Below are 24,464 nucleotides of genomic sequence, written 5' to 3' on the forward strand. Positions count from 1 at the left end.
ACATCTGTGAAGCAGACTGCTAATGCAGCGTTTAGCTCCCACCAGCCAGAACCCTGCCGCTCGAATGGCACCTTCAGTAAGATGTCTTCCTTGGTGTTTCACTGCTTCATGATAGTGAGACACAAGCAGAGTTGCAAGATGATGCCGGCCAGGAATGATGATGGGGTGAGTCTCGTTCATGCTCAGATCTGACTGTCCAATCCGACCTCCCACTCTAAGAAGTTGATCTTGGTCCATGGTGGGGTGCAATTTCCACAGGCTGCTTGACGATGGGATGTTGGATCCTGAGTTGATACACTTAAGTTCCTCTGTATAGCACTCATTTTACAGCCTCTTCACGATACACACTTTGGCCCTCAGCAACTCTTCCTCTGTAGAGCGACAGATGTGCCACCCCTGACATTCATCCTGAGTGGAGTGGGCAAAGGAACGAGCCACGTGGATGAGGTGCGCTATGGCTGTGAGGAGAGTGCTGAACTTGGAGAAACGTTCGAAGCGTTGTGGGTGTACCACATTCCTGGTAACATGTGTGAGACTTGTCACCACCTGGGGACGCACTTCAGAGTCAGTGTCAGGGTCAATAAGGTTATAAGTCTCTTGAACCTCAGGTGAATGCGAAGATGCATCATGTAGAAAGGCTGGTCCTTTGAGCCAAGTTGTGCTGCTAAGCAAGGCTGGTGCCACAGTTCTTGACCCAATGTCAGCTGGGTTGAGGTGCGTTGGAACGTACTTCCACTGGCCGGAACAAGGTGATTGATGGATACGTTGGATCCTGTTGTGTACGTAGACATAGAATCTCCTTGACTGGTTCTGGATGTATCCCAATACAACCTTGCTATCTGTGTAGTATGTGATGTTGTCGAATGTTGTGTCCATCTCTGTGACTACCATCTCGGCGATCTCGACGGCGAGTACGGTCGCACAGAGCTCAAGTCTCGGGATAGTCAAGCCAGGCTGGGGGGCCAACTTTGCCTTCCCGAAGACAAAGCCAATCTCAGTCTGTTCTTGGTGGTTTGTCACCTTGATGTAGGCTACGGCTGCTATTGCCTTGACTGATGCGTCTGCAAAGACACAGAGTTCTCTTCTTAGCGCGCCTGCGGTGGAGAAGGATGTATAAGGGCGTGGTATCTGGAGCCCCTCTAGATCATGGAGTGACTGTTTCCATCTAGTCCACTCGAGCTCCATGTCTTTGGGAAGAGGTGAGTCCCAGTCCTCTGCTTGCGTGGTGAGTTCCCTGAGTATCAGTCTTCCATGAACCGTGATGGGTGCGAGGAACCCTAGAGGATCGTAGAGGCTGTTCACGGTTGAGAGTACCCCTCTGCGAGTGAATGGCTTCTGGTCATCTTTGATTTCAAACATGAAGGTGTCCGTGCGCATGTTCCAGAACAATCCAAGGCTACGTTGGATGGGCAGATCACCAACAAAGAGATCTAGGCTGTTTGACGTCCTTTGGTGCGATCTTCGGATGGAAATGCTTCGATGACTGCCGGTCGATTTGGAAGCGATTTTGTGCAGCCTGAGGTTAGAAGCTGCAAGCATCTTCTGTGCCCGCCTCGAGGACGCTGATGGCCTCTTCCTCGGAGCTGAAGGACTTTAAGGCGTCGCTAACGTAGAACTCGCGGTCGATGAATTTGCTTTGCATCACTGCCATAGTCGGCTTCTGCTTCCTTGCTGCCCGTCGCAAACCATACGCGCAACGGCAGGCGAGGGACTGTTCCCAAAAAAAGGTGAACCCGCATTCTGTGGTCCACGATGTTGGAGGTAAGGTCGTTGTTCCTGTACCACAGGAAGCGGAGAAAATCACGGTGATCCTCCTTAACGACAAAGCAGTGGAACATGTGCTCGATGTCGGCGGTGATTGCCACCTGTTCCTTCCTGAACCTCATGAGAACACCTAGCAGGCTGTTATTAAGGTCAGGGCCAGTGAGCAAGACATCATTGAGCGACACACCTTCACATGACGCTGCTGTCAAAGACTACACGGATCTTATCTGGCTTCCTAGGATGATACACGCCAAACAGAGGCAGGTACCAACACTCTTGTCCAGGCTGCACTGGTGGGGCAACTTCTGCATGTGCCTTCTTGAGCATCTTCTCCATAAACTCTAGGAAATCAGCTTTCATCTGTGGTCGTTTTCCAATGAGCGCCCGAGTGAGACAAGACGGTCAAAAGCCTGTTTCCTGTTGTTAGGCAGCGCTGTCTCGGGAACCGAAAGGGTAGAGGTGCAACCCAACTTTTGGAGCTGTCCTGGTAGCACTCAGCTTCCATTATCTTCAGAAACTCTAGATCCTCCATGGATGGAGCGACTCTGTGGTCGTCGGGAGTACAAGCAAAGACAGTCTGCCCCAAGCAGTCTACGCTGAGCATCATTGAGTCACGGTTGGAGGTTGGTGCTGGATGATGTTGATGTTTAGGCACCTGACCAAACAACTCTTTCACTCTGATTTGATTGTCGCATGGCTGAAGATGACTAGTACGACCATTCTCTAAGATGGCTGTTTTGTAACTCCCTACCTCAAGTGGTCTGTGAGCACCTCCAAGGCACACATCACCGACGACGACCCATCCCAGGTCAAGCCTTTGAGCAAACGGTGCATCTCCTGGGCCGCTTATCTGCTCTCGGACCTTGTGCGCCCGTAAGATGTCTCTGCCCAGTAAGAGGAGTATTTTGGCTCCGGATCCAGAGGCGGAATCTTGTCGGCGATGCGCTTCAGGTGGGCATGATGGTAGGCTGCGTCTGGCGAGGGAATCTCAGCCGAACGTTAGGGATTTGGTTGCACTCGAGGAGTGTAGGCAGGGGAATGCTTACTTTCTTGTCCACTGGCTCCACAGTGTAACCGCTGGCTCTCCTCCCCGCTGTCTCTGAACGACCTGCACAGGTCTTGAGGGTATATGAGTAAGAACCTCCGGAGATCTTTTAAAAACCTCGAAGAACTCCGCCGCCGCCAGGGAGCGATTGCTCTGCTCGTCCAGTATGGCGTACATTCTCTTGGACTTTTCCCTGCATCCGTTTGGGAACACACTGACGAGGCAGATCTTAGCACATGCTCTGGCACTCAGTCCTTCACCACATACTTGTTGTGCACGTCGACTTGACCTCCTGGATGTCTGCTCTGTCCTCCTGCCCGCCATCCTCTGAAGTGGAAGGGGACGACTTAGAATTCCAGGTAGGGGGGAGGGGGGGCGAAGCGCTGTCACATGAGCAGTGCTCTCACACTCTGTACATTTTATCTCAGCGGTGCAGTTCTTTGCCAGATGCTCCGAGGAGCAACAGCGGAAAGCAGATGTAATGCTCTTTCAGAAGCTGTTTGCGATCATTTATGCTCTTCTCACGGAAGCCTCTGCATTTCCTCAGAGGGTGGGGCTTCTTATGCAGAGGACAATGTTTATTTGGGTCGATTCGTTCCGTACCTTCTCTACACTCTGCCTTAGCAGTCCCTGAAACCTGCGTCTTGTGAACATATACGGATGTCTTTGTAGGCCTCTCCCACTTACTCTTTCTTTCTGCTGGGGCTTGCATGAAGAGGTTAAAGCTTGGGGTCGAGTGTGCGCTGCGCCTGCCTCCGTGGCAATGAAGTTTACCAACACGGAGAAAGGTGGGAAGCTAACAAAATGTTTCTGTTTGTAGCTTGTACCAAAGTAAAGCCACTTTTCTTGTAAGTTGTATGGGAGTTTCTCAATGATAGGCTTAATTCCTCTGGAGGTATCCAAGTACGACAAGCCTGCAAGGTATCCATCTTCCTTGGCGGCTTGTAGCTCTGACAACAGGTCGGCTAGATCCCTGAGTCTCTGTGGATCCTTTGTTGTGACCTTCGGAAAGTTTTCTAGTTTGTTGAACAGAGCCTGTTCGACGGCCTCTGGCGAGCCATATATTTCATCCAGGCGCCCCCATGCCATGTGCAGTCCGGTTGCTGGGTCCTTAATGTTGACTGTTTTTATTCTTCTTACTTGTTCTGCTGACTCTTTTCCCAGATACTTGGTGAGGAGGTCGAGTTCTCCTGCAGCAGACAAGTCTAGATCAGCGATAGCGTTCAGGAACGATGTTTTCCAGGCCCAATAGTTCATTGGCTGGTCATCATATGCAGTGAGGCCTGAAGTCACCATACGGCCGCGCAAGGTATTTGATGAGGTCTCCAGTGGACGTAGAATGGTCGTAGCTAGCTCCATAAGGTGTCCTGTGAGCAGGCGGGTGCGCAGGAGATGAGGAATCCAGTTTGAGGTTCTGTTGGGCGGACGATCCCCACCAAGCTGAGGACCTGAAGAGGAGTTGGGAGGCTGATTGAAGCTTTGTTGTGGCGGTGCCTCACTAGTCTGGGGGCCTGAGGAACTTGGTGTGGCTTAATGTCGGCAGACGCAGCAGCTTGGGTTTGACTTGCATTGAGTGGGTGTTGTGTTGAAGGGATAACATTGATTGGTTGAGGGTGTGGAGGATGAAGAGATGGCGACGCATAGTTATCTCCCTCTCTTCTGACAGTTAGACCCTTGCTGCATAGGCTGGCTTGTGCCGACACAGCAGGCGGCACGCGCTGGTCTGTGACCGATGTGGGACCGGCTGTTAAGCTCACCGCGACTTCAAAGCCCATATCTTGTAAACCAGCCACAAGAGCATTTGCCTCTGCTATGGCAGCATCTTTCTTTTCTTTTCATCATTTAATGCATCAAGATTAGCTTGAACTCGTGCCTGCTCCACTTTAAGTTCAATTTCCTTTTGGGCATGTGCCGCTCTAGCTTGCGCTGCTTCAGCTTTTGCCTTTGCCATGGCGACGGCCATGCTAATCTTCGAGCTGGACGATGTACCAGATGAGCGACTGCTTCTCGAGCGCACAGTCTGAGACTGGTTATCTTCATTTCCTTCTTTACTGTCGCTACGTTGTGACATTGTGACTCACTGCGTTTTCAATATCAGGAGAAGGAAGCTAGTGAGTAGCTGACATGAAGCTGTAGCATTAGCCGCTTATCTCTTGGTATTGAGTTGCTCCGTAGGATGGCATTCCTTGTGTCCCTCGTTAGCTGTGTTGCCGTCTTTTCACTGTCATGGGCTATGTTCCATTCAGCTTAAACACTCCCAAGAAACTCCAGGACACGGCTGATACATTTCCATGAAGTTTACTGGGAATTTTGTGAAACTGCAATACAGTACAATGAGATGTCTATATTATTAATTAAACCCAAATACACATCAACAGTGTAAATAGTACCGCCTAGCTAACATAGCAGTGTAGCCTATATGATAAACACAATCAAGCTAGTAAAAACAACCAGCAGTAATAAACATAAAGCTAACTTAGCCTAGCACAAACAAATTAGCTTCTTAGCCGTCTCAATAATCTTACTAAATTAAAATAAGCAGTAACCTAATGTTACACAATGAGAAATACTTACAGACGTTGCCTTAGCAAAAAGGGAGAAGGAAAAGCGACTCAGAAACTGACAGCTGGTAGAGCTCACACATTCTTGTAGCTGATTACCACATGGCAATTTTACTTCCTGTTTCCCAACATGCACTGGTACTACGTTGCTATGGTTACAAAGCTAAACAAACCATACTGAACTGCTGAAACAAAGTAGTACACATTTTCAAGTGGCATGACAACTTGATTTATAGATTATGAGATATAATATGTGCAGAATTGACATTTTGGCCTGGTGGTGGTACAAAATGAAAGGCCATGTGTCCAAAATGGAATAGGAAAAGTTTTTATTTTTTTGGAAAAAATGTTGGAGAAGGGAAAATTTCTGACTTGAGCGATTAATCAATAGTTACAATCCGAAATTAGTTAACGATTAAATGTCTATTGATCGATAGTCTCGCATAGCAAGTCCTGTCTCCACACGTTGTTTAAGCGCTGTGCCAGCGCTGGAGAAAGGTCTGGCTGAAAGCATCATAATCCCGCATTAAGTGAACCTTTTTTTTGGGTCGGTTGTATTTCTTTCAACCAATCACAATTGTCTTGGGCTGCCCTGAGCCCAGGATGCAGCGATGGTGCCCTTGCAAAATAGTGGAAGAGAATTTCGTCTTGAATAGGCGGCCTACATCCTGTGAGTCAGACCAGTTGATCGACTATCATTTCAGATCATATCTTGTTTTGTACCAAAGTTAGGCTGACCAACCTTCTGAGACAAAAACAAAAAGCAAAGATTACCATGGATAACCGTTGAAAGGATGCATTCTGGGACACTTACTTTACTGGGACACTTGTACTGGATTGTGGTTGCACCTGGCTCGCCACCCACAGCTACTACTAATATTATTATTATTAGTCATAGTTCTATTATCTTCACTATTACTATAATTGCCACTGTTCATCATGTCTTTTTATTTTACCCACTGCTAAAATTGCCATATTTCTGTATTTATTGTATTTAGGTATCTCTCTCCCCCCCCCAACCAGTTGCGTCAGACGGCAGCCCAACAAGAGTTTTCTGCCTGTTAAAAGGAGGGCTTTCCTTGTGTTCTGTTGCACCAAATGTATGCTCTTAGGAAAATTGTTGGGTCTTGACTTAAATAGAAAAATTGAATTGAATTGTTTCACGGTTTTAGTTATATCACTTTAGTTCATAGGTGTCAAAAAGTGAGCTGTCCAAATCTCCTTCATACATTTCTAAATATTCATATTTGTGTTTGATTCCCTAATTTTAGGGCTCAAACGAGTTCAATTGTTTAATGAAGAACAGTATGCATGGACTGGTAGGATGAGGAAAAAGTGCCAAGAGCAGAGATGTTAACAGTTCTGATAATGTTAAACCAATTAACACACACACACATACAGAAAACATGCACATCTAGTCTGATATAAACATCGATGCAGTTAAATGCATCATGAGTACATCTTGTGCATAAAACTATAAACTATAAAATGATGTTCTCTTTTAGATATCAAACAGATGCAACAGTGAAGTCATTAAAGATTACAGAGGTCACACAGAGCATATTTCACACAGTTCATGTTTCTCTTTGGGCTTCAACTTTAAGATATTTTGATGTTTGATACGACAGACCTCTCAGTCTGGAGAAATGTGCACGGCTGGACAGAATTTCTCAGTGATTCATTATTTCCACGTAATGGCTGCGTCTGGCAGCCGAGCGTGAGAGTTTTATCTTGAATGAAAAGGGTCTCCACCACTTCACTCCGGCTCTGAGGCTGGAGCAGCGCAGCAAATAGCGTGCCAATAAATTACAGGACATCAAAAAAAGCCCATAAAGGAGGCATAAATTACATCCCTTCAGAAAATTGTGACTATTACGATCACTAATAGTGCACTAAAATATGGAAGGCGTTCCAAATCCATTCATTCCCTCTAAAGATTGTGGGGATTGTAAAAGTGATACTCACAGTCTTTTTAAAGGCAGAGCGAGTGGGCATGCTTCTGTTTGGAATATTTCATAAAATCTCATTATTTTTTATTGAATACAGGTTCCACTGCAACACTGAGTCCACAAAGGCTCGACTTAGCAGACGCATTAGTATTGGCACAGAGAGAAAGATAACTTTACAGACTTTTCTTCAGTCAGATTAACCTTTTAACTTTGCACAGCAACAGCAAATAGAAGAGTAGATTAATACACAGCTACATGTGCTACATGTTGACTGATTATACAATTATATTTATATATATATATATATATATATATATATATATAATATATATATTTAAATAGCTCCAAGAGATTTAGATTTTTTTTTTTTTTTTAGATTAGTGTTTAAAGAGATGCATGAAAAATGGCAAACGCATGCAAATGCCCACAAGTTACTCGAGCCATAAACAATGTCTTGATTTGTCAAAAAAAAAGCAAATGTATTCAAATTTAAAAGCATCACAAAATTGAGAAAATCAAGAAAATCCACACACTTGAGAAGCTGTAACTGCTCATTTTTTGCACATTATCGTAACCTTTTCCTGACACTCCACATGCAGGTAAAAAATCAGCGTTTCACTCAAAGGCACAATGCAATGTGCAAATTAGGGGACAGTTTAACTGCATGGGTCCAACAAATCAAATGTTTTAACACATAAACCATTATCGTCCATACACCCTCCAACATTGACCCTTGTCTCCTCTTTTAAGGATCCAGTCACTGTTTCAGTGTGTTTCACAACAAATGGATTACAGAATATATAACATGTGGTTAAATATTTACCTCAGTGTGGATCCAGAACTGGTAGAGGAGGTTTAACTGTATGTGAACGGCAAAAATCGAGGGGGGTGCAACCAGAGCCATGGGCAGGTAGAAAATCTGAGGAGGAGAGGAGAAAAGTAAATGCAGTACACATCTGACAAAGTCCTCTTTTATTAACATATTGAATAAAATGTGAACACACCAAGCAATTTTATGTGCAGCGGGTAGGTCGTTTCCAGTCCTAAAAGTCTTAACTTTGATGTACAAACCTAAAACCATCACTAGTACAGTGTGTGCATGCTGATGGAACACATGTTCTATCCTGCCTTTATCAGGCAAGTTTATGAGATTGATTTTCATATACAATCTCAAGTAAGAAATGTGACTTTGAAATGATCAGAGCACTTGATAGGAACTAGAGCCCGACCGATAAAGGATTTTTAAGGCCAATACCTATACAAATATTTGGTGATTTAAAAATCCGATATTCCGATATATCGGCCGATATATATAAAAAAAAAAAAAATCCAGAAACGTGTAACAAAACAAACAGATTTCCCTTACATTAGTGATTTGTAGTTATTTATGAGTCCTCACTAAAATAATATGACAATGCAGTTTAAATGCAGTTTGTTTTATTGTCACAACAGAACAGAGGAACATCAAAATATATTAGTTCTGATAAATAAAATGTATAAAAATACAAACTTAAGATATGAAACTTAAAGTCCTTTGAACAAAAACACAATAAAAAAAAATAAAAAAAATCAAGACTGTTGCCAACAGGGACGTTGTAGAGCGCCCTCTGGTGGACAAACTATACATGCCAACACTCAGAACATGGTTGAAGGGCGTTTCCTCTGTTTTATATTTAATTTTTTAAATATTCATTTATCAGAATCATTTATTTGTCATTATAAATGATTCTGATGAATGAATATTTAAAAAAATGCCTAATATTGGCCGATAATATCGGCCCGCCGATATATCGGTCGGGCTCTAATAGGAACAACATGGGGACTTCAAAACTACTCATCAAAACATTGCTCTACATCGCCACTAGTGGCCAAAAACACAACAGAGGGGCGGCCTCTAGCTCACCCAGTAAGAGTGTGCGCCCCATGTAGGCTGAGTCCTTTGCAGCGGCGCTGGTTCAAATCCAACCTGCTGCCCTTTGCTGCGTGTCATCCCCCATCTCTCTCCCGCTTTCCTGTCTATCCACTGTCACTATCTAATAAAGGGAAAAGCCCCAAAAAATAATCTTTAAAAAAAATACACAACAGAGTACATTTAAAGGATAAGGCTGGCAATATTTCATATTTTTGTTTTGGTCACCAAATCCCATGGAAAGAGCCAAACAAACAATGTATTAGTCCGTCTCTCAATAATGTCCTACGTTGTCTGTGGTACTCAGCGTGACTCAGCCAAGAGACATGACAGACTACACGTTGGTCTCTGACCAATCGTAGCTTTACGTCAATGGGAAGGAGTTGCTAGGGAACGACTGCTGGGAACAAGAATGTAAACAAACAATGGCGTCTGACCCTATTGGACAAAGTCAGAGGATGTGTTGTGGAACTTGTCACACTAGTTAAGTCGTCAACTATGATGCATGCTCTTGGGGAAATTGTTGGGTCTTGAATTAAATTGTTTGTCCATTTCTGTTTCTGACTCCCTACGTCTGTCGGGTTGGGCTATTATCGGGATAATGTTGTGTAATCTGAACCCGGCATTAGGCACAGAGGAATAAGATGCATCAGTCTTTGGCTACACTGACACAACACTTGGTAGTAGGAGTAATTTACGAATTATTCCCATTAATATGTCAACAGACTTATCATTTAAGAGAATGAATAATATCTTACCCATGATGTGAACTGCTGCGTGACGGACTGTCTGAGGGCGGTGGTGAGGTTGTAGTACTCTGAACTGTGGTGAACCTGGTGAGCAGCCCAAAGGATGGACACCTCTGGAGAAAAATCACACACACGCACACACGCACACACACACACACACACACACACACACACACACACACACACACACACACACACAGATCTAACATAAAACAGGAGTCCACAAGTCCAAATCTCATCTGAGGTTATCACTCCATTCACCTACTTATTAATGTGTTGCAGATCTAACAGCAGCCATGTAACTGTTCATATACAATATATACAGGCCTTGAACCCTCACACACATTCAGCTGCTTTTACATCACCGCAAGTGATTTATCTCAAAAATCAACCTCCCCACATGAGTAACTAGATACTTTCATCCCCAGAAGGAGTCATTTGGGTCCCGCTCCTGGCCAGCCGTGATGAAAAGTTGAGGCTGAGTGTAGCTGGCCATTGGACGAGGAGAAGGGGGAGGGGGCTGTTATGACGGAGGGGGTATTTGGCTGCAGCTGGTTAGCGTCCAGCCTGATGTCCCAGTGCTCCAGTTTACATTCCTCTGCTGTGTTGTGATACTTGCTACATTAATATCTGTGTTACACTTCATTTTAACATCCAAAGGGAACATGCTTGTTAAGTTTCACTGGATCTCGGGCTGTTTCCGGACCACCCCGTCTAGTCTGTGCTTTTTGGCACCTCCCGTCCACTTTGGCCAATGCAGCCGTACAAGAGAGAACAGTAACCTTTGAATATTGCAGAACCACAAAGTTCCATATACACTATGTATAGTGATGTATTTGTTATAATAAAAGTAGCCCAAGTTATTAAATGAGGCTTAAGTTTTATGAAGCAGCCTTGATGCGTGATGGGATTTGTGATTAAGGGGTCAATTATCAAGCAATTAAACTTCTATTATTACACATGGCATGCATGAATGTGTGTTAGCTTGATGATGAGGTTTTTATCATCCCAAGTGTCTTTTGCTTTAGAGGAGAAGTTTTGGGAAGTTTGCTTATTCGGTTTCTGAAGGAGAGCATGCAAGTACGGTAAATATGAAGCTACAGCCACCAGCCGGTTAGCTTAGCTTAGCATAAAGACTGAAAACATTAGGAAACAGCCAGCCTAGCTCTGTCCAATCTTGTTTGTTCAATAAGTACAAAAACACAAAAGTAAAAATGTGCGGGAGGTTATGTGCCAGATTATTTCTTGGCCGAGTTCTGTTACTTCCTCGACTATCCACTGGTTGATTGGCAACTGCCAATAACCCCCTGGAACACAATGAATTGTCGTTTTTACATTTTACGGGAAAAAAAATGGTTTACTATTGATTAATTAGTGAGCTTGAGAGGCGCAAATTAGCTGATTTTGTCACCTTTGGATGGAGTCAGGCTACCGCACGCACGCACGCACGCACGCACGCACGCACGCACGCACGCACACAGAGTGCGTGGCACTATCTTTGTGGGGACCCGTCATTGACATAATGCATTCCCTAGCCCCTTACCCTAACCTTAACCATCACAACTAAATGCCTAACCTTAACCCTTACCCGAACCACCCTAACCATTAGGGGTGGGAATCACCAGAGGCCTTATGATACAATATCATCACGATACTTATGTCACGATACGATATTATTGCGATTTTAAACATATTGCAATATCCTGTGATATATTGCAATTAATTACCTTATTTCCAACTTCAAATTTTTCCCAATTTCAAATTAGGGAAAAAGGAAACTTTGTCAACATCTGTTTTACATAAAAAGATACATTTCTCTGTTTGTTCATCTCACTTCAATTGTGTTGCTGCGAAATGGGATTGTCAAGCAGACAAACTGACCAACACATATATAATTAAAGATCGATACTTGGCGTCTGTGTAAAGATACAGTATTGCCACGGAAAATATTGTGATACTATGCTGTATCGATTTTTTTCCCCCACCCCTACTAACCATAACCTAATTCTAACCCTAATCCTAAAACCAAGTCTTAACCCTCAAACAGCCCTTTAAAGTTGTGGGGTCCAGCATTTTGGCCCCACAAAGCTGTCTGGACCACACAAGTATACTGTATTCCCGGTTTTTGGACCCCACGAATATAGTTAGACAAGAACACACACACACACACACACACACACACACACACACACACACACACACACACACACACAGCTTAGCCCAGTGTGGGATTACTCCTTGCTATTTTGAGAAAATCATTCAAAAGCCCAATCTCAAACTCCTCCTCTCTTGCCGTTTAATAAACTTGTGAACTGTATCGAGCCAGGCAGTCGACGGACCCGATGGGCCGATGGTCTACTGCACCTGAACAAACACACTGCTGAGAACTGAAGGTGTGCAGTGTGAGCAGCAGAGGAGCACCACAATCTGTCTGGACACATTTCCAATCAGTGAAACTGAGGTGGACTTCCTCAAGTGTTTGGGGGGAAACCCCGAGGAACTCCAAGAGCAAACTACTGCTCCAGAGATATACTCCACACCTTGCTTATTTAACGGTGTTATTGCTGGGTTTCAGCGGGTGTGAGAGAATAAATGTCACAGGGAATGCTTTTGGAAGTGTCACATCCAGTGTCAAATGGTGTATTTTAGATTGAGGGGAAATGGAAGCAACAGGGTCTGCAGACAAGGCATGAGTGTGAGAGGAGAGGGGTAAAAACAAAAGAAGACTGACTGCATCTGCAGCAGTCAGGCACTAAAATGATGACGTTTCTTCCGCTCTGAACCATGGGGGATTCAGAGATGAACTGTCCTGCTAAGAGACATATTGCGGGGATAATCCACCCTTTGTTTAATTCCAACAGAGTCTTTTGCTTTTTTACTTCTCACTGGAATCGTGCTTGGCAGGATCCAGGACTAAGGGCGGCTAAGATTGATGCTTCATGTCATTGATAGGAAGTAGAAACCGCTAGGCTTCACTGCAAGCCCATGTCCTCATCTCTGGACTCGGCGGGACACTGCATAGTTTGGCAGGGCCTATTCAGAAGGGAAGCCCCGTTAATGGTGAGAACCAATGCCACAGAGTCCGCGTTCCCAGCAAGAGCAGAGAAACGCTGAGGACGGCACTTCCATCTGGCCTCCAGCGAGCTTCAAATCACTCCTTCTCAGGAATAACAAGCATGAGTGCACGCTAATCAGGTGGTAGACAGTTATGACTTCTTATATGAGACCCTTCTGATAATAAAAACGACAGCATTAGTCGATTATTCAAATCCCTAAAACACTATATTTATGTTTACATTATAAGGACCTCAAGTGGTTGTGTGAATTATGACTGTTGTCTGTCTGGAACAAAGGTGGAAGTAGCGGTAACCTTGTTTTAGCAACGCAAAACCTTTTCAGGAGAAGGTCAGTGCATGCGACTTTGACATTAGAGGATTCTGTTCTCATTTAATTTCCTACCAATTGTGTGCCTGAACAACCAGATTGTAACCATAGTGCTGGCAGATCGGAAAACAGCCGTGTGAATCACTGACAAACTATTTAGGATAAAACAAACATCCTGGAATTTTCTTTGTCTTGCTCTTTTGTTTCACTTCACTTTCAATGAGAGGTCATTTGTTTTGTTTTATCCAAACCAATGTTGGGTATCTAGTATCCAGTAACCAAATCAGTAGCAGGCGATGTGTGTGTCCAGCTGACGTTATTTTCATTTGAAACAGAAGCTGTGCTTGAGGTTGTAGTTGTTTTCCACAGTGAAAAAATAGGTCAGTTTTAAGGGTCGATATTTATGTAAATCAACTTACTACAACCTGTACAGCTGCGTCTATTTCCTCCACACTTTTTGTGAAGGTAGATATCTCAAAACCTAGACTAATAAACCAAAAATACCAGCATGGGCAGATACCTTTAGGGTAATTTGGATGACAATTTCCTATGGTAAATGGCTGTAGTATAAGCATTGTATATTGTCAGGTACAGTGATGGAATGTAACTAAGTACATTTACTCAAATACTGTACTTAAAGGGTAACAACTGTTTTTTGATGGGAACAACAATCTTTGACATTGGTCCAGTATTAAGCGAGAGCGCTGTAGTCGGCAGTGGCGAAACACGCTACAGTGTAAGTTAATAGGGCAATTGTCCAGCTTGTATTTATCTTCACAAAAATGCTCGTTTTGCCACTGACAGCCTCAGATTAATATTCTAAGCGTCTGACAACATTATGGACAGGATCCCTTCAGAGATAGACCTTTAAAACCTCTTTGAGACCTTTCTGTTTAACCAGAAACAGCTCTGAAGTCGCTAGCGCTAAACCCACCAGAAAAGCAATACTTTTAGTGTGTACAGAGCCAACATATTTTCACATGTAAATCGGTAAACTGTGTTTATTCCAACCCAAACTAGAGTTGTGATGGTTGGAAAAGTGTAAAGACCACCCAAAACAGCTTTTCATAGTTTTATTTTGTTTCTGTCAATTTTGAATGAAGTGTATTTTATGATGCTAAAATGACTGTTTATTTACATGGAATCTGGTGGGTTTAGCGTACGCAATTTTGCGAAGGTTTTTCATGTTTTAAAAAAGGATCTTACTCTTTAATAGAAAGGTCGACCTCCCTAGAAATCCTTTCCATAATGTTGTCAGACACTTAGAATATTAATCTGAGCCTGTCAGCGGCAAAACGAGCACTTTTGTGAAGGTAAATACAAGCTGGACAATTGCCCTGTTAACTTACATTGTAGCTTGTTTCTCTGCTGCCAACTGCAGCGATCTCGCTTAATACTGGACCAATGTCAAAGATTGTTGTTCCCATCAGTCACTTAGACACAAAAACAAAGGAAAATAGAGTTGAAAAAAACACAAAACACATGTACTTTTAAAAACATTATGTTTTATTATAAATAAACTAGCTGAAATGATTAGACGATTAAATACTTGGTTGATGACAGAACTGTTTGGATTGTTTCCAGTTTCTAAAATGTGAGGATTTTTCTGCATTTAGTACTTTTACTTTTAATAATTACTTACTAACTACATTTCCCTGATGATACTTACATACTTTTACTTAAGTAACATTTTCAATGCAGGACTTTTACTTGTAACAGAGTATTTTCACAATGTGATATTTGTACTTTTACCTAAGTAAAGGATCTGAATACTTCTTCCACCACTGGTTATGTTGTTCCGGTATTCACCGCCAGGATTCACCATGCTGCGAGAAGAGGTCTGGCAGCAGACTTCAGGTCAAACTGCTGAATTATATCATGACACATAATCAAGGCCTATAAGTCATCATCAGTCATGTTACGTGACTGAGTTAGACTTTAACAGAGTCTGTTTACGTCCACCTCAACCCTGTCAGGAGCAGTGCTTACATAACCAGAGTCATATAAACGCAAGAAAGCAAAGTCCTATTGAGCTCCATAAATTCAGCTCCAGTGGGTCTGCAGTACAGTGAGTGCCGATTATGATCAATCTGTGCCTTGATAATGCTGCCATAAAAAGAAAGTATGACTTGTGAAAAAGAAAAATAATCAGCATAGAAGAAGGTTCAAATCCACTCTCTCTAGCCACCAAAAGCTAATGAAATGCTTTTACATTTACATCAATCAGCTGCCAAATCATCACCCTCAGCGACAAACTCCTGGCACTGACACACGGTGTCCTTCATGTGCAGCCCTCTGAGTGGTGGGCCGCCCTGTCAATCACAGCGTTAATGGCCTGTGAACAGCCCTCCAGTGTTTGGATTGGAGGGCTCTTGGATGAGGTGCCAACCCAAACAGCGCGCGCTGGACTCGGTGGGACAGTCGGCCAACTCCCCTCTACCGCTGCCATACTTCATGCTGTCCACACAGCTCAGTCACACACACTAAACTAAACACACTAACCCTGGTCAGGCCCACTTACAGCTCTCACAAACAGGGGTTTAAAAACTATGTATAGAAAGTGACGTAAAATGGCCTTTTTCTATTATATTTTGATATAAACAACATTCTATCACTAACCATTATAATAATTCTAACCTACTGAAATCCAAATCACTCATGGATATGAAACGGTTTTATTCTCTTTTATTGCTCTCTGTTGCAAAGACAAAGAAGCAATCAGTTTATGTGAGTTTATGGAAGATTCAAAATGCCTAAATAAAAACAAAAACAAAGAAATAACGTGAAAAACAACACCCATTGTAACAACTTATGGCACAGTAAATGCATATGTAAAATGAAATGAACATATAACAGTGTTTTCTATTTCACTTTATTTGTTTTTATTTAGGCATTTTAAATCTTCCATAGATTTTAAGTGGGTCTTTCTTGGGTAGATTAAATAACTAATCGAAAACATAAAAAATAAACAGATTTACTTCATACTCCAGCAGTAGTTAGAATATGGAAGAAAAGAACCAGGTAGTCGGTATGGGCAGCAACCTCTCTGCTGAACAGACAAAACAAACGGAACAAACCACAGAAACTATTCAAAATTCACAAAAAGAAGATGGAAGGAGAAAGGTGTCATAGTACACAGTGGTACAGGAGAGTGATGTTTAGAAACACCAAAGAAATTAGTCTAAAGTCTAAAATAAGGAATCTTTAAGATAGTTACTTCGGTTTCAAAATTCGGCTTAATGTCACACCCAAAACATCCAGTACAATAGTGCAATCGTGTTCTAACAATTACAGTAACAGAAAGTACTGTAGCTCTGCAAAATCAAGAAATAATAATAAGAGGTTTACAAAAGATAGTTTGATGGTAATTTTACATTTTCCAATTTTATTGGCAAAACTGGGGACTGGTTTACAACCTTTGTGATAATTCCTTGACCTATTGAACTTCCTTTCTACCAGTGCTACCTCGTCCATAGATCCCACCAGTTAACATTGCTTAATAAAAAGGTTAAATGATGAATGGTGTGAACAGACACCCAGGTTGTGAAAAAAAACCGGTGTAACTTAAAGTAATCCACACGTGAGGCATTGCCACTCATATTCATCCTTCATATTCACGCTTCCTCCCTCCAATCAGTGGAGGTTTGTCCGTCTGTCAGCTGTTGACAGAGGGAAGTCTGTCCGTGTAGCGAGGGGAGCACACGAGGGCAGCAGACAGCCGGACTGCGGCCTCTGCTGAGCTCAGCGACCCTCTCAACGATCATAACACACTTTTCTTTTCTACACTTTGCTTAAATGCAGTGCACGCAGGCTCTGTGGACATAGGTGGTCTAGGTTCAAACAGACCAGTCTCTCTCTCTCTCAGTAGACGTTCTCTCTCTTTCATCGCACACACAGCAGACAGAGAGTGAGAGCACAGTGACCTATAGATCACCGTTGATGTTATCTCTGCCTCCCATGAGGCCTTTCACTTGGTCTCTTCTGCTGCCGTGAGCGAGAACCCCACATCCTGACCCAACGATGCCGACAGAACCAGCAACAACAGTGGGGGCCCGGATTCTTTTGTCGGCACTGCAACCTGCACCGGGCCAGGAACTCGCCGTCACGGTAAAGATTTATGGAGCCTCGGCCGCCCGGGGGCAGGTTAACCCCCCCCCCACACCCACCACCACCTCCGCCCTGCCACACAGCCGGGAGGAGCTTTAAACAATAACATCCACATCGTCTGCGTCTCCTCGGGGACGGAGGACAGCGGAGGAGTGCTGAGCACATCTGTTTGTCTTAATAACTGCTGCTGTCTGCAATGCCAAAGGACTGGGAGGGGTGTGGACACATCAGCAAACAGATATAGAGGATATAGTAAGGTGCTAGATAGCATTAAAAAAGGGGGACATGAGGGAGCTGAGGGTCGTCTCAACAGGGACAAACTGATTTCCAAAACTTCTGTGGGTATACCTTATTTTCTGCTCCAATTTTTGGAATCAGTCCCTCCAGAAAAACGCGATTATGCGATCGCATAATTCAATGCATAATCAGCCAAAGTCTGCATATTCATGTGGGGGCCGCATTTTTTCAAATATGCCGCACTTTCGCCGCATAAATTGCAGATTTCCGCGCAAAATATGCGGTGCTTGCATGATTTCATAATCCCCGCATTTTCGTTGCAAAAAAGTCACATATATCTTAGCAGAAAGTTGAAAAAATGCTTCGCATTTACTAACAAGTTCAGACATTTTCCCCTGTTGCCATGGGAACGTTATGAAGTGACGTAATTACGCCACGTGAACATCATCGAAAAGCAGGTGTTGGAGGTTGAATTTGACATGTTGTACTTTGAGTCTCTTAAGTTGGTATCCAATAAGAAACCTATCTTAATGTCTACTCAAATTTCTTTGTTTAAGTGCTCCTGCTGTCTATATTATTAACGATTTTTGAAAGTCTGTCTCTTTTGTATCTTTTATTTCCCTCTGTTTAGACTATTACTTTTATTTTTACTTTAATATTATATTATTTGTATATATTTTTGTATCTTATTTGTTTACTTATTGCAATGACTGAATATCCGTAAACAATTTTTGGAAATTAAGTTTAAAAAAAGCAGGGTGTTGGGGGAATCACTTTTTCTTCTCTTTTTCATCAAACCGCAGTTTTTTGCAAGTTCCCGCATTTTTTTGCAAGTTCCCGCAATTTCATCGCATAAAATTTCATAAATATCCAGCATATTCCATCGCATTTTTTAAGAAAACGTGCCGCATAATCAAGGATTTTTGCCCGCAACAATCACAAAAAAACTCTGTTTTTACAGTTTTTAAACTTTTGAAGGAACTTCCTGTCCATACATGTTTTCATATACTTTTATATTGCCCAAAACAACTTATTTTACCACTGTCACACAACTGTTATTAACTTTAACTCATTCACATATCATATACAGAGCTAGTATTCTGAAAGAAGGGGAGCCACTGATGTCACTTATATTATATATTAGCCCTATATTCATTTCTTTGGCTGCCACCTTCCCGATTTCTATTTTCATTGTTGTATTATTGTATATTGTTGTATTTAAAACTGCATATTCCCACGAATATATCAATATATAATACATTTATATATTACATATTAGGGATGTCATGAGAACCGATACTACAGATACCTTCCGGTTCTAAAATTACAAAACACCGACGATGGCCACTTTTTTGAAGCACCGTAGGCACCGTTAGCAACGATGCCAGTGTTAGCAGCATCGTTGCTAGTATATGTTCCAGTCGATCCATCAGAAGAAGGAGACGAGTGGCCGAAGTCATGTCTTTCTACTTCCGGTACATACGAGAGTCAACTCGACTCTACCCAACCTAAAAAACGGCATGTTCACTGCAAACTCACGGTCCTCTCTTCCTGATTTACAGCCCCCCTCTCTTGGCTTCAAATAACTCACCGTTGTCGGCTACGGCCGCTGAACAGGCTACACGCTGTAAACAGCCGTGGTAACTTTAGCCGGTAACTTTAGCCGTTAGCAGGGTTAGCATGGCGGCGTTAGCCACGGTTAGCCAGGACCAGTCGGGATCACTTTACTGGCAGTGTCTCAATTGTTTTTGCAAGTAACAACTCGGGTACTCTATCTATATAATTCAATGTGAGTATGTTGAAATGACATAAAATGGCCGTCCCTTGTAGCCGTGATAAATTAGCCTGAAGCTAATGCTTAGCTACCTGTTCTTCAGGCGGGGTTTGTAACGTCTCTGGTCACACAACTGTTAGAAACACTGTTGTAGTTTTTGCACAGTACCTTTTGAAAAGATGCCTGGAAGTCTGGAATGTGTCTGGGGATACTAGTTGTTGCACTATGACCATTCATTGCACTTTATTATGTTATTCTATGCTCTATTGCACATGTTTTCTATGTCTTGTTATGACATTTTGATATTTTTCAAATATTTTAATAAAGAAGTTCATGTTTCAAGTTAAAGTACCGTGGTATTGAAATCGGCATAGAGAATTGTGTTATTTTACTGGTATTGGCACCGACTACTGAATTTTTGGTATCGTGACACCCCTATTACATATGTAATAGGGGTGTCACGATACCAAAAATTTTAAATTAAAGGCCCTTTCAGACTGTGCGATAACAACAATTTCGGACTGTACGATATAGATTTTGAGGCATGTCAAATAATCTGTTGTAGCGATGCGAAAAATAATACCCAGATTCAAACAGAGACATCAACTGGAGTCATCTATCAGCACTGCTTCCGTGTTTTGAAAATGTAGGGAAACAATAAGTGTTGGCTATAGCCAGTGTTGTGCCTGAACGCGTTCATTGAACAATAGTTCATGGGTTGATGGAAAAAAAGAACTATGAACTAGTTAATTTTTTGGAAAATTTTGAAGTATGAACTATGAACAGAACTAGTTCATTTTAAAATTTGTGAACTGAACTTTGAACTAGTTCATGTAGAAAGTGAACTTTCCCAACACTGGCTATAGCGCTGGCACTTGCGATGCCTTGCTATGCTTTGAGGAGTCTTAAAAGGGGATGAGGAGACGTATGGAGCACGTCACTGCGAGAAAAGAGGGAAAATGTTTTTAGAAGTAGCATTATGCCAACTTCCAGAGTATTCTGGATCATTTCATGTTGTATTCTTATTGGTCGGTTTGTAAATGTGTCATAGCAGCAGTCAGTGTGGGATTTTGGTTTAAAATGTTGCTGGGTTTGATCGCTGAAGCTCTAAATTGGCCGATGTGTCTTCGAGTACAAACTTAGACCACAGTGTTTGATTGTCGTCCAAAGAATTCTCCATGTTCCTCTCATGACCGTCAACAATCTGCACTGACGGGTAAAGCAAAACCAAACGGCATCACAAATCTTTCAACAATCTCAGATTTCTGCCTTTCCAGTCGGATCAAACTGCCTAACTCTCAATAACTAGCAGCTGATTGGTTTACACTTAAAATCAATCCCTCACTATCCAGTTTCAACACATCACATTAAGGAAGTAATGCTACCATTTCCCAGGGCCTTTAATAGGATTGGGCATCGAGAACCGGTTCCATCTTGGAATCGTTTCAAAAATTACGATTTCAATGGAATCGTTTATTTATTGGAATTGTTTGGAAAATATGGTTTTGTATCTGATCATGGGTTCCAAATTGAACATGCGCATGTTTTCCGTAGCAGCCACCATATTTCCAGGCTTGTTGTGTTGCAGCCATGGAGCACAGTAAGCGGCACTCTAGTGTGGCTTTACTTTACATTGAAAAAGTCCGGTAAAACTGTAAACCACCGGAAGAATCGGAACTAGAATCAGAATTGTTAAAATCAAAACGATGCCCAACCCTAGCCTTTAAGTGATTCTCTGATGAATCTGAGCTATAAGTGTAACACAGAGCAGCAGCAGTCAGCATGGGGAGACGACTGCACCGTAACTGCATTACCTCACATATAATCAGAGTACGGACAGCTGACTGGTTGATTAATGGCCTCAGCCTGGCTGGCATGCCTGGATATAGATGCCGCCCGAGAGCAGAGCTGCTATTAGTGGCGCTTGCGATATGAGGGTAGAATAAACAGAATCAACAGGCCTGTCAACAACATGGCCGCATCCGAACCAAGTCGGCCTCCTGCTCACCATCTGGTTCCAGACCGGTTCAGAATAGGAAAGTTTTGGACATATATAGTCTGTCTGACAGGGAAGGCAGCAGACAAAATGTGGGCGAAATTTATTTTCTATTTTCGTCAGTCACCAGGTTATTGAACCACTGTGTTTAGAATATGTGGTTAAGTGGTGGTTAAATGCGAGCAAGGGTCATATTATTTCAGGGGTTAGAGGAGATACACTTTCTAGCAATCTGTCAGCAAAATGAAAACTTGAAAAAAAACGCAGCAACAAAGGATCATTATGAAAGTAGGACTCACTAAAGCTGCAGTTTATTGATTCTGAGACATGCACCAGTGATAAGAGTTTAAGCAATTACTGATATAAAGAGGTTAGATAAACAAGCATTTCATTTGCCTCTGTGTGCACAAAGATCATTCGAATGTTTGAAGTGTGGAGCCTCATTTGCCTCTGGTGTCTGTCTATGCAGACCCTAATGCCAAACAAAGGCCACAAATATGGTGTATTCACATGCTTTTTGCTAATATTTCTGTCAATGCAGAATCCTGAATTCCATCCAAAAGCCTGCAGACATGGGCAGCCCTCTTTCCTTTCAATCTGTTGTTATCTCCAAGATCACAGCGTCTGGCAAGAGCAAGGCCAAGCGGTAATGTCTCCTCCGTGTAGATGGCATCTGCACAGGCTGACGACCTTTCAAAGCACTTTCCACTTAATTATCTTCGAGCTGTCCTTTCATGTGGAAGTCATGAGAGGGAAACAAAGGGCCATAAAACTGGTCAAACTAAAAATGATATTCTACACTGAGGCTAATAAGGGCTCGTATTTCCCAGCAGAGGATGTCACTTTTGCCTCTTTTTGCAGTTTTCTATTGTAATCCTTCCCTTATTATGCAATTTTAAGATTTATAACACGTGTTTTGAGGCAAAAACCGGCAAGCTTGTAAAACTGTTCCGAGATATGAGTGCAATAAAATAAGACTCCTAGAGCAGCGTTACATGACAATTTGACACTCATTAAACTGCTGAAAAATACTTTCTACCCTCATCCTACATCTGCCTCATTCCTCAGTGCTTCAGTATAAGCAACATCCATCCCACACACTGGAAGGTTTTGGTTGAACCTTGCTCTAGAAAAAGCCGGAGGTCAAAATCAAGTTGACCGATGTGACCTCGGCTGACCAGAGTGACGAGTGAAGACCGTGCTGAGCCCGTCCTGCGGTTCTGGGAGAACCGCTTCAGTTTGGTAACAAGGGGAAAAGCTTATATCCTGAGTGAGCGCTGCGGGCACTCAGCACCAGACAATTATCTGCGAGCCCAAAACGTTCCATAATAACAACGGCAAAGGGCTGGAAGGAGAGGAAATGAAAGTAAGTGGAACGTTTTTTTTTTTTTCTTTTTGAGATGTAAAAATGATTCTGCAGTTCAAAAATAAAAGAATTCCGACCAAATAAACCGAGCGGATACGTGATACTGTGAGCGTCATTCCTCTGCATCGTCAGACAATGAGGGCAGGAATGGCAGGAACACACGCTTCATTGGGACACACATTACAGCTGGAATTCTAAAAATAAGGTCACACACATGGAAAACCAATGTGTGCTGCCTAGCCTGGTTTCCTAGATTATCAAAACTCTGGAGCTTTGTTTACATGATTAATCAGACTCAAATTAATGACGGATGACTAACAAAAAGGGATCCACCCCAGTTTGCTTCAACGGCAGCATGCCAAGTTTTTTTCCAACTGAGGTATTGGCTTTCATTTGGTTTGATTCTGTCACAAAACGACCTAGACATTACACAATTTGACATATTCACCAAGAAAACTACAAAAAATACATCTAATATTAAACAAAAAGACATGCAGATACAGAAAACGAACAAAATAAGCAAAAGGAAGTACAGGGATTTTCTTCTTCTTAATTGGAAAATTTGTTGATAGAAAAATGTTTGTTGTAAGAAAAAAAGTTATTCTAGCAACAACGACTTCAATGTATTGGCATCTTTTTTTTTTATTTTGATTATGGCTGAAACTATTTGTCGAAAAGTCGATAAAGTTCATATTGAGTTTACTTTCAGTTAGTTTTGGTTTCAAGGGCGCACAGCTACAAGTATTGATTTGTTAATGCCAATGCACGACAAGTGATCCATTCACTGTCCTTGGTCTTTGTCTTGCACATACACACATATAAGGACATTACCAGGCCAGCACAGAGACACAGGAGGAGCGCCCCTGATCCTGTTTGAATTGAGCCGTGAACACATACAATGTCCGTCAATTGAAAAGAACATTTTGCAAGTGAAGAAAGTCACAGTTTGTCGTAGGTTTATCACACAGTACCACTTAGTTTTGTGTGAAACCGCTCAGTGAACTACATACTGTATCTCGTCTCGTGCAATTTACGTCCCCCCGCTTGATGCTCGGCTTGTTTGCTAGTTAGCTAGCTTAGCTACGTTCCACATGTAAAGTTATCTTACTTGATGTGTTTTATCCAGCATCTTTTTCTTTTTTTTTAAGAATCTTTTTTGGGCTTATTTGGCCTTTATTTGATGGGACAGCTGAAGATAGGAAAAGGGGGAGAGAGAGAGGGGGATGACATGCAGCAGAGGACCACGGATCGGAATCGAACCCGGGCCTCTGCAGTAAGGACCGAGACTTAGTACATGGGGCGCACGCTCAACAAAGTGAGTTTCCAGGCCGCCCCTATCCAGCATCTTTTTATCAAGAACAAGCTAGATCTGTTGTTTGTGTGAGTACTGTTACATCCCCGGTACAAAACACACAGACATTGTAGCTTGTGGGAGATGTCACCCATGGGACTTTGAAATGTGTTGTCTTTTCAATTACGTATTACCACAGTTTTAAGACAAACAGTTACTTCCTTCACTTGCATAATTATCTTTTAAATTGCCAACATCATACAGTATGTGTAATCCATGGCTCTATTCAAACTGGATCAATATAATTATTTTTCTCTCCCTATTCCCTACCG

The 24,464-nt window shown here is 42.5% G+C and overlaps 1 protein-coding gene across 1 annotated transcript in view; it reads right to left on the bottom strand.

Annotated features, from left to right (window-relative positions):
* agmo (alkylglycerol monooxygenase) overlaps positions 1-24,464 on the bottom strand; it is a 77,382-nt gene that overhangs the window by 39,780 nt on the left and 13,138 nt on the right. Inside the window, exons 4-5 of the mRNA XM_039807065.1 lie at positions 9,987-10,090; positions 8,143-8,238 (exon numbers count right to left, since the gene is read on the bottom strand). Of these exons, the coding sequence (XP_039662999.1) occupies positions 8,143-8,238; positions 9,987-10,090 (200 nt within the window). The remainder of the gene's footprint in view (positions 1-8,142; positions 8,239-9,986; positions 10,091-24,464) is intronic.

This window comes from Perca fluviatilis, chromosome 7, assembly GCF_010015445.1.
Source record: "Perca fluviatilis chromosome 7, GENO_Pfluv_1.0, whole genome shotgun sequence".
Classification (NCBI taxonomy): Eukaryota; Metazoa; Chordata; class Actinopteri; order Perciformes; family Percidae; genus Perca; species Perca fluviatilis.